Source organism: Rhyacophila brunnea, unplaced genomic scaffold (assembly GCF_057557595.1).
Source record: "Rhyacophila brunnea isolate RB1 unplaced genomic scaffold, BYU_Rbru_1.0 scaffold_4, whole genome shotgun sequence".
In the NCBI taxonomy this organism is placed as follows: domain Eukaryota; kingdom Metazoa; phylum Arthropoda; class Insecta; order Trichoptera; family Rhyacophilidae; genus Rhyacophila; species Rhyacophila brunnea.
In genome coordinates this window covers 15,681,200-15,692,793 of record NW_028233068.1, presented here as the reverse complement: position 1 = coordinate 15,692,793, position 11,594 = coordinate 15,681,200, and the positions used below count along the sequence as shown (strand labels likewise).

Here is an 11,594-nt window from a genome sequence, read left to right as displayed (position 1 = left end):
TTCTCGATATTTCTATACGGAGTCGAGTCGTGGACCCTGAAGGCAAGAGAACGGAAGGCAATTGATACTTTTGAGATGTGGTGTTGGCACCGAATGCTTCGCATTTCTTGGACGGAGCACAGGACGAACCAGTCAATCATCCAGAGACTGAAGATAAAGGAACGGCTCTCGACGATATGTCTGAGAAGAATTCTGCAGTTTTTTGGACATATTGTCAGGCGCAGACCGGACAACCTGGAGAGACTGGTAGTTTTGGGTAGCCTCCAGGGAAGTCGAAGCAGAGGAAGTAAGAGCGTCTGCGCGATTGAGCGACCAAGTGAAAGAGCTGACTGGGGGCACCATCCATTCTGCTCTGAGAGAAGCGGAAGATCGAGAAGGATGGAAAGTCTTGGACGCTCAAAGGATGGCGAAATTTAAATGTGGTCACGATCCTCAGCCATGAGTGCACGACCAAGAAGAGAAGAGAGATGTTAATATTCTGTACCTAATCCCTAATTTAATATGAGGCATTTAGTTATTAAGTGCATCGGCGAGTATCGTTACTTTTGGCCGAACAATTCGACTGAGGACATTTCATACTTGGAATTCAAAATCATTTTCACAATATCATCTCCCTTGTCAATGACAATCTTCAAGATTGCATTGTAACGATCAATTTTGATGTTGTCTGTGTTAATAACACTGGGCAGAAGATCGATCGCGAAAATCAAATTCTCAACAGATTTTTCTTTTGCCAATATGCTCTCAATGAATGGTATCATCAATTCCAGGTCGTCACCGCGGTGGCTGAAGTAGATGTCGCTAAACTCCTGGAAACATAAATGACAGAAAATGCAAATGATTTAGACAATACTATGTAATGATCTCTGTATAATATGATCATTTATACCAATCACCGTATGACACTATTGATGTTTCCAGTGTATTTGAGAGTTGTGCCTTGTTTATTACAGTTATTTTACAATAATTAACTAGGTAGGTAGGTATAGGTAAATCGTTTTACAGTGGCACCGTACCCATGCAAATGCGGCTTGCAGTTGTAGTGGTATTGTTTGCTATCATTGAAAAAGGCATTGTCGCGAGCAATTCAATACACGCGCGAATCGCTTATGGTGCCACTGTAGAATGATTTATCTATACCATAATATTTTGAAGAACGCAGAATGTTTCCAATTGTATATTTTAATGCCAGATACAGCAGTAGGTACATATTCTTGCGGTGGTTTAGCGGAGATATTTTATCGTAATCTTACGTAAGTCCATCTTATGTCTCCATGAGAAATATTGCAAGCAAAATAGGTACGAGGCATTTTATCAATTAGCTACTATCTAGATTATAGACTAGGGATCAAAATTATATGTATTTTGTAAACAGCACGACTAGGGACTGTTTTTAAAGTTCGCAAATGTTTTACAGAATCTACAAAACGAACAAGGGCCTCAACCAAACATTTGTTGCAATGAATGCAAAATTAGAATGACATTTGAAAGTGACAGCTGAGGCAGCTATTTTTAATGGCGCGTGACGTCAGATCGCTTACGTCGCAAACAGTGTTATAAGCTATTCGATGGAAAATCGGTTAAATAGCTTATAAAGAATTTGGGAATCTCATACATACGGCCCTAATATACTACTTGTCTACAATCTATGTACGTATATGATTGACACCATAGATAAGGCCTACAAACTTATTTGGAGAATGGCCAAAAATGAAACTACTAACTACCATAGGACGCCATTTTGAAAATTTCATTCGAATTTCAGATTTTGTCCAGTTACGAGTCTTGATTGGGCAGTTTTCGACAGTGGCTCCCCCATCCCATTCTTCAGATAAGTTTGTAGGTCCGTACATCCCGTTTTTAGGAAGCTATCCCGTTGTCCCGAAACACAGATTCAGGATACCTGCCGAAATCTTCTCATTTTCAGAAAGAAAGCAACCCACGGCAATAGTTTCAAAAAAAAGCGCGAAAAATCAAAAAATCGTTAGAAAGGCACCGGTAAAAAGGGTCTTTTCTCTTATTAAAGAAAAAACACAGTTGCAAGTTGCAGTTCACAATTAATTGCACTTAGCAATGTTAATTACCTGAATTGAGCTCGTAAGTCCTGCTAAGAATTTCATTCCTATTTGAAATCAAAACCAAATATACTTTGTTCTTCAGAAAAATATAAGACCACATAAGTAAATTATCTATTTTCATATGTAAATTCCTGTTCTTTTCATTAATAAATAAAAACTATGACGAAATATGTGTTTTCTTGAATACACATACTATTAGGTAGATACCTAAAAATTAGTAATGTCCTGCTATGAGGAAAAAATAAATGGTCATGTTAAGTAGGTATGCGGTCCCAAAAATTATAGTAGGTATTTTATCAAAATTATATTACGCATTCATTGCCTTTGGTTTAAAATGTATACATTTTTTATTCATCACAAAAGTAATACTTTTTTTACCGCCTGTGGGTCTATGGTAATTGATAAATATTATCAAACTTACGGTAGGTTTATATCAAAGTATTGGCACTTATTGTAACAATTACAATAAGTTGCAATTGTTGCAATAAGTGCAATATTTTAACAGCACCTCTCTTGCTGGCTTACTACTAATTCTTTGATAAGAACCTAACCTAAGTTTGATAATATTTATCACTTTAGAGGTCGATAAGTATGACCCACTGGTGTATTTTTTAAAATGTAGAAATGAAATCTAGTATGTATTTAAAATGTACGTAAAATTATAGTATTTTAAGCGTGCTACATCTTTTTTATATCATACATAGTACGCGTCCAAAATGATAGTACAAATTAGTATAGAGTACGGTTAAGGTGCTATTAAACAATTAGTCTCCATTTCGGTCGAGCTGTCTGTTAAACTGATGTGTAAATCCAATACTGAAGCGACCAACTGAAACAGGATGGTTTTTCCATCAGTTATCGTATCCGTTTGTAGTGTTGCCAGTTAAAGGTAAAACCTCATTAAATCATACTGCTCGAGGATGTCAATAAATGAAACACAAACATATTGCAAAATAAAATATATTTTATTAATAAAAATATTTGAGTAGACAACTACAACATTCTGTGAAACAATAGGAAAATGACGTTATTATATTAGTTTAACGAAAATGTTCCATAAATTGTCAACAACCGGAAACAACATAATATAAAAAATAGTTATGTATCATCTTTTGAAATCAGGCCCAACAATTAATTATCTGTTTGTCAAAAACAATGCTTAATCTATGAATTAATGTATAAGGCAGTCCACACCCATGTGTAATATTATACTGTGTCAAGTAAAAGCCTTTCATAATTTTTTTCTTAATTCTAGTGCAAAGGTTAGTTGCAGAATAATGTATTATTTCATGCAATATTAATGTAGCCATCTTATGTATATATAGTAAAAATAGTAAATACATTCTTTGTGTAATTAATACTTATGTATATAGAATATGAAAAAAATCTCATCGAAAATACAATTTTAAAATCTCACAACAATGTAAAGCATGTCATATTATTTTATTATCAGAGTAAAGCACTGGTTACTAAACTAATTTTAAATATTATTATTAAAAAAAAAACAAATGTTTCCCTCATATCGCCTTCATAGTTAGGTATTATGTAATTATCACAGTCTCGGCTAAGAGGTTCGATTAAAAAAAATTTTACCGACAAAATATATCCCGAGTTTAGTAGTCCCATGTGATCTTATTAGGATCGGACATGGTCGAAAAAAAAAATCACAAAAGGCATCACATAATTGAAAACCATAGAGCAACTCCAAGCGACTTTAATAGATAATTTTCTTCGGTAGGTATCACAAATGATTAAAAATTCAAATAATTTATTACATATCAGGACAATCAAAATTCTAGTATGTATTCTTGTAATTATTATAGTTAAAAAAGTTTGCCAATATCTCACTATCAATTAATTTGCAGTTTGTTTGAAAATGTAACCACTTACATATTTTTTATTGATAGTAAGTACAGTTAGTAGTGCAAGTATTTACGAACAAACCAACATATTATCTTATATTCATTAATATGCATAATAATATATTACTGAAATAAATGCATTCACAATTTATTGTGAAAACTACCATTCTATGATTAATACATTGAATGCTGACCAGTTAATTACTTTTTAAATTTAAATATCTTGTTAATTAGATCTAATGGCATACTACCGTAAACGGGCCAGTCGCGGTGTTAGCACTAAATGAGTTAAAAGAAAGAACATTTTTATAGCTGTATGTTAATATTCTGTGACCCCTAATTTAATATAAGATTTATTAAGTGCATCGGCGAGTATTGTTACTTTTGGCCGAACAATTCGACTGAGGACATTTCATACTTGGAATTCAAGATCATTTTTACAATATCGTCTCCCTTGTCAATGACAATCTTCAAGATTGCATTGTAACGATCAATGTTGATGTTGTCCGTGTTAATAATACTGGGCAGAAGATCGATTGCGAAAATCAAATTCTCAACAGATTTTTCTTTTGCCAATATGCTCTCAATGAATGGTATCATCAACAATTCCAGGTCGTCACCGCGGTGGCTGAAGTAGATGTCGCTAAACTCCTGGAAACATTGGGTGAAAACTCTGGAAGTATTAGGTCCGTATTTCTCAAACAGAGATTTCATATACGCTGTTATATTAATGCCCAGTTGAGACGCATACTCACGGGCAAGGGCGCTGTCATCAAAGGTATTCAAACATATGTCTACAAAACCAGGATGGTCCGACAGCTTCTTATAGATGATGGATAATTCAATTAATACGTTTGAATCGAAAGCCGCTTCATACGGCAAGATAGATTTCAACATATCACCGACGCCAACGAGGAGGTTAACTGGGTTTATATCGTGATTCCCTCTCGCTTGGGTGCAGCATTCACTGATGAAAAGTTTTAAACTTTTCCTGTAAACAAACACTCCGTCTTTCTTGATGTTCCAATTATCCGTGATGTACTTTTCAAAGACCTTGCGCATGCTGGCAATGTGCTTTTCTTGTGCTTCGATACTACGGACTTTGACCAGGCAGCACACGAAGAACTTTAGAAGATACGATGAGCTATCTTCGTCATTGTGGACCGAACCGAGGTACTCTTGTATTATGGTCTCGCAAAAATCGTCACTCAGCAGATGGATGACAGATTCCAAATTGCTGGTGAGCCTGGCGAATTCTAGTGACATGTCCAGTTTTGCCGCTTTCAGCATTTTTAAAGTATTCCATGACACCTGGCAGTAGTCGTCCACGATTTCGGGTCGAATATCATCAATCTTAACGAGGTACTCGAAGATATCTTTGTCTTTTTCTTCCAAGACAGCGAAGAAGGACTTCAAAATTTGCCATATTTCTTTATATTTTGTGAGATCGGGTTCAGCTAGCATGAACTTAAATGTCCATTTGAAGATGACTTGCCTCATGGAGCTGTTTTTCTCTCCTTGCCACATGGTTTTGTAGAAGTCTAGAAGACATTCTTTCGGGTAAATGAAGTAAGCCAGTCGGACAGCGTGCTTCTTGGCGGATACCGGTTGTTTGGCGAGATCCTTTACGAACTGGATACTTTCATTCGAAGACTTCTTATATGGAATGGAGAGGACCGACGGCAGTATGAATTTGAGGTAATCATCTTTGGCCAAACGGGACAAGAAATTTAATGATATCGGTGGATTGACATACTTTAACATACCGCAGATGACTTCTGTCGTTTCATATTCGCCAATATCATCTGGTGAAATATTGGCTTGTGACAAGTCAATTTTGGTTTTTTTCGGCATGTATCCGTCAATTAATTTTTCAAAATCTTTAATATCCAATAGAAAAGCTAACGCCATGACGACTGCCGCTTTATCTTTGTTGCGTTCAGGTTTACTTTCCAACTCTTTAATTTTACTCTCTAACAAATCCCCCATCGGTTTCTGCATGTAAGCTCGGATTTGATGAAACAATCGCACATAACTATGGAGGGAATAAGGTTTCACTGTGCGTTGGACAAGTATATCGATGTTATTCAATAAAACTGCAGCATCATGTTTGAAAAGATTGTCAGTAAACTTATCGGAGCTGCTGGCCTTGAATATTTCATCTGCAAATATTTTCCGAGTATCGAGATCTTCTTGCAGTGTGTGTATGATTGAACTGCGTGATTTTTTATCTTGGGTTGTTTCATTCATCCACTTATTCAAAACTTCCATCAACCAAGAACATTCAGTGACCGATTGTCTGTTACCTTTATGCTTGGAATTCCATGAGCGGTACGATTCTAACAAAATTATGACATTTGCCTCGAGGACATGGTCAAAAGGTTTTCCTTCAATCAGAATTCTGTAACGTTCGAAAAACACATCCATGATCTTGCGCTCGTATTCAATGTTGTCAGACAGCAAATTAAGAGTATTTAATTTATATTTCATCATGACGTCAACCACAGATTCAATCTCCATCTTATTGTCGAGACGGTATCGGAGAGATTCTGTCAATATGCTGCGCAAGAAGTGTTGCAGATAATTTTTCTCTATTTCATTGTTGAAGTACATTATTTGCAACATTTCGTTGATGACTTCCCAATGCTCTGCGGAAAGTATATGCAATTTGAAAGATGAGTAAACCTGGTTCATAAAACTTTGGCGCAAATCTACTGCATCATTTCTATGCCTCTTGGCAACATACTTCAACAGATTCAATAAAGCCGCATGGTCATTATTTATTTTGCAGCAGAGCACCATTTTCTCGAGCAGGGATAACCTCTGAGGAACCGTAGACACACTATAGCACAAGTCTGTGTAACGAGGAATAGCTTTGGCGCAGGGGAGATACTTCAAATAATAGTCCTCCTTGAAATGGTCAGCGGCTTTAACATTTGCAATTTTCTTCTCCGCCCACGGGATGCGATCCTCAGGATTCAGGTGCTCCGCCATGTTCATGTCAAGAAATTTATCCGTGTCCAAAAAGGAAGCTCCTTTATAAGCCGCTGCGTACATCTTAATGATATAATAAAGTTGATATTTTGGCTTCATGCGTGCCAGAAACTGCATAATTTGATAGTAGTTGAAGTCCTCTTTTTTGGGCTCCATCATCGTCATAAGCACCTTGTCTAAATTTTCACCCTTCACCACATCTAGGATGGCCTCAGTGTTGAGGATACGGATGAATTTATTTTCCATGATGGCTTTCAGGTTGCATTTGAGTAATGAAACGCTGTTCCGGTAGCCAAACTTTACAGAAAATTTTGTACCATACAGCGTATAGATCCGAATAAATTCCTCAGGAGAATCTTGCACCAATATAAACCAAAAGGCTTCATAATCGATAGAAGTGTACTTCCTCGAAAGCGGGAAAAATATTTCTCGGTTCATAGCATAATACTTATCGATATATTCGACCACGAGTTTAGGATCTCTCTTGTAGATCTTTATTAAAGGTTGACATTGAATTCCATAATCGGGTATGGTCAATAATATGTCCTTAATGAAGGTTAGAGAACACGCAGGCAAGATCTTCTCAGCCGTTTCCCTGCCGTAAACATCACACGTTTTCTTGTAGAATTCTTCAGCCATGCTTTCGTCTTTGAGGAAGATGCCGAGGCGAGAGATTATCTTCGATCGGACGCGATAGGAAGTGTTCGGAAAGATTTCACCGAACACGTATTCGGTATTCATGAACTCTGTCTTTCTCTCAAAGAACCACTTGTACTTTAAGACTTTCTTTGTTGTCATTTCGTTACCCGATTTGAGGATTTGCCATACGACCTGCGAGTTCTTGAATCGATCGGCGAGGACTGCCATGTAAATCTGTTCAGCTTGACTTTTTGTTGTCAGCTTGGAAACATTTTCTGGAGATAACTCTTCAGCGGTTCCGGCAGATACTAAACTATTAAACGCTTTTCGCCTCTCTCCCATCGACGAGCCGGTCAGTTTTTCATCAATCATTTTGAAGTAGGGAATCTGTTGGAATAAAAATGATTGGTTGATTCAAATATACATTTTTGAAATAATATATGCATCACAGTACAGGTAAATGCAGACAGACCTCAATGGAAACTATGTAAAATATTTAAATTAAATTGCTTCTGAAACTTCATGATGACTAATCGATGGTCAATATTGGGTAAGAAAAAAATATATTGTGCAATGTCTGCTGATGAATTATTGTTTGGGGGATAATGAATATAAAAAGGCATTTATTTTTTGTTATGTTTTAGAAAATACCAAAACGAGTTAGAAGGAGTAAACGTAGTACATTACTTGAAAAATTCCTCAGGTTTTGTGCAGCGCAACTATACGTTGTATATAAAAAAAAAGGTGTTTGCCGGCTGGTTTAACAGCGGAAATGATTATGGAAATGCTAGTTTATTGGTAAAGAAAAGAATAAAATATACATAATAAAACTTACCTAACAGAGTGATCAAATATTATAGAATAGCAATATTCGCAAACAAAAATTAATTGACGACAAAGACACCGTAGATAACAATATACAACCACGGATTCTAAATTATATTAATTTCATGGATACAGTCATAGACTAATATACTTTTGATACAGTCATAGACTAATAGACTAATATACTTTTGATACAGTGTTGCCATAGCCCATATTTTCAAAGTGTAATAATAGTACAGAGCCTCCAAAATAATAAATTATAGTATTTCGGCAAAAAATTTAGTATGCGTTGAATGACCAAAACCTTTTTGCATGCTCAAAAAAATACGCGGAAAGTAATTAAGGTCTCTCTTTTTTAGACAAAAATTCAAATGGAAAGTGATTAATGTCGCTGATTTTTTAGATAAAAATTCGCAGGCAAAGAAATTAACGTTTGGATTTTTTAGACAATTCAAAAGTTAAGTGCAAGAACGTAGTGGTCGCGCGGGGGCGGCGCGGTGGCGTCTTGCGAAACTCAAACGTATAACCGTGTGTAAATTGTTTGTAGACAGTGTGTTTTTTGGGGCATAATACACACGGTTATACGTTTGAGTTTCGCAAGACGCCGCCGCGCCGCGCCCGCCAAATGACTACGGACGATAAGTATTTTAGTTCTCCCGAACAGCTCTAGCGCTATTTTTTTATCCATTGCCAATATTTTTTCCGAATTTTCGAAATTATAGTATTTTGGGCGTTATACGTCTTTTTTTCTTTTGGTGTATTTGGCGTGTAGGGCACCGGGGCTCTGCCCCATATTCCTTTCATCTGTGCTGTTGGCGTGTGATGGAAGTCTGCTCCCTTGTGGGATTTCTGTTGTGTCTACGTATTGGCTTATTTGGTTTAAAAAAAAAGGTGCGTATTTGTCTTTTTCTTCGTTCTTCTTTCTTCTCTCTTGTCGGCGTTCGTTCGTTTCAGTCTGGTCTTCGGTGTGGATCTAGGTCCCTTTGTTTGTCAGTCTAGTAATGAGTTCGTTGGCGGTTTCGATGGCGTTCTTGAGTGCCATCAGCGCTTCATTAATTTGATCGGGTTCAGTGGTTCTTGTGGTGGTATTCATACATGCTGATCTGAATGAGTGTTGCGGTACATCGCGTTGTCTGGACAGTTGTTTATCAGCGTCTGTATACGCATATCTAGCGTGTTTGGGGTGCCTTGGGCAGCCTCTGTAATTGGCCGGATGTGGGCCACCACAGTTGGCGCATTTGGCGGGATCGGTCGTGTACGGCTTTTTGCAGTCCGTCGTGAGGTGGTCACCAGCACATCGGACGCACATCGGAGTTGCGTGGCAGCAGGAGGCGGAGTGGCCAAAGCCTTGGCAGCGATGACATTGCCCGTCCGCCGTTCTTCTGCGTAGCGGCTCCACTTGGATGGATAGTCCAAAGATGGAGGTAAGTTTAAACATATTCTTGGACTCGCTGCTCTTCTCGACGTCGAGCAGGATCAGCGGAATCTGTCTTTTTTGACTCCCCTGGGTCATCCTGAAGGCATTCTTGATCGGGTATCCCAGTGCAATGGGTTCACTGCGAGTTTCGTCAGCAGTCATCTCCTCAGGGATACCTCTGATTACAATCTTCAATGGCTTTTCCTCGTGGAGGTTGTATGAGTGATATTCGGTCTTGTCTTCATCCATCATCTGGACTGCTAGCCTGTAGGAGGCTATGTCTGGTAGAGTGAGGATGATTCCAGCCTTGATATTTTTGGCATCAGAGATCATGACTCCAGCGTCTTTCAGCTTGGCCATAGTTCTCCTGAATACCTTTTTATCGTGTAGAACAATCGGTGGGATTTTTGGCGGTCTGTCTACTTTTGCCTGCTTCGAAGGTGCTGTCACTTTGAGGATTGGCATGTCTGACTTTTTCTGTGATGCGGGTTTTTTTGGCAATGTTGAGATCATGGCTGTCGGTAGCTAGACGTTTGGTTGCTCTCTTTATCTTTTTTCTTTCTATCTCTTCATCCTCTTCGCGGTCGAAGCGGTCATTGACGGCCTTTAATTTTTTATAGTACTCTTCATCACTCTGTTTCTTGGTCTTGGCTGCGACTGCGTACGTTTGCATTATACGTCCTGTTTTATAAATATACTTAAGTATATATATTGGACAGATAACGCTGATCTGCCAATCCGCTGGAATAGTGTGAAACACTACATTAACGTTTTTCAAATTGTGTTTAAGTTCAAATTGAGGGTACTTAATACTTATACAGTGATTTTTATTATTAGTGATTTTTAATAAATTTACTTTAAAATGGAGCTGTCGAGTATCGACATAATAATCAGAAAATATATTGCATAATTATATAACTTAAAATGTTCATGTGAAATATAATAGCGCCGCAGGCGACTTTTTTACTATTAAAGTTAATTTATGATGTGTGTTTATCTCACTTATCTGTTCAACCCGACACGCCGGGTCCTCAGGCTAGAGCCCTGTCAGCCCTCCCCAGCCATGACCTACACCACTCCGGAATTCGGATGGACACCGAGATTTTTTTAACCCGACATTAGTGTTTCTCGTTTCTCTTGTGAAAATCTAAGAAATTTTTCTAAAATGAGTGCTGGAGAATTACAAATCATTTTTTAGCCGTGCTTTTATTTGTCTAAGCATAAGTTATAGTTTATTGGCTTTCAATTTCAATGTTTAAAATCATTCTGATAATTTTTATGTTTGGGGGGTGCCAGGTGACAAAAAGCTGATGACTGGGAGGCACTCTGGGAGGACTCCAATCTCTTTGGTCAAACTACCTCGACCCATATATTAGTGCTCGTCCGTGGTGGTTTGGCGGGCGCGGGGCGGCGGCGGGGAGGGCAACTCAAACGTATGAACACGTCTCGACGTGTCCGTAGACAATGCGCGGGGACGGGTGTTCGCGCGTGTTGTTTTGGCGCGTGTAGCTTGGCGCAGACAAGATCGTACATGCGGCGGGCTCTTCCCATACTGCGCGAATAGTGATGTCCGCACTGAATGGACGGGCGCCAACGCGGGAAACGAGCGAGCAGCGGGTGTCTCAAACCATCATGAGCTTACCGCGCGCGTCAGGTGCATTTGTGGTATTATCTTCGCAAAGCATAGATAGTGCGAAGTGATGTAAAATAGGTATATTATAATTTTGCACTTTTTACTATATAAATAATATAAAGTATATGTAAAAATAATATGTTTAA

The 11,594-nt window shown here is 38.1% G+C and overlaps 1 protein-coding gene across 1 annotated transcript; it reads right to left on the bottom strand.

The window, feature by feature from the left end:
• Positions 1-3,022: 3,022 nt before the first annotated feature.
• Positions 3,023-8,581, bottom strand: LOC147066963 (uncharacterized). Its single transcript, XM_085954437.1, has 2 exons — positions 8,409-8,581; positions 3,023-7,960 (listed from the first exon to the last, which is right to left on the bottom strand). Exon 2 carries the CDS (start codon positions 7,943-7,945, stop codon positions 4,319-4,321), a length of 3,627 nt encoding a protein of 1,208 aa, XP_085810563.1. The 5' UTR covers positions 7,946-7,960; positions 8,409-8,581; the 3' UTR covers positions 3,023-4,318.
• Between the last annotated feature and the right edge of the window lie 3,013 nt (positions 8,582-11,594).

Coding starts and splice junctions, on each gene's coding strand:
- LOC147066963 (XM_085954437.1), bottom strand. CDS start 7,945: ATGATTGATGAAAAACTGACCGGCTCGTCGATGGGAGAGAGGCGAAAA.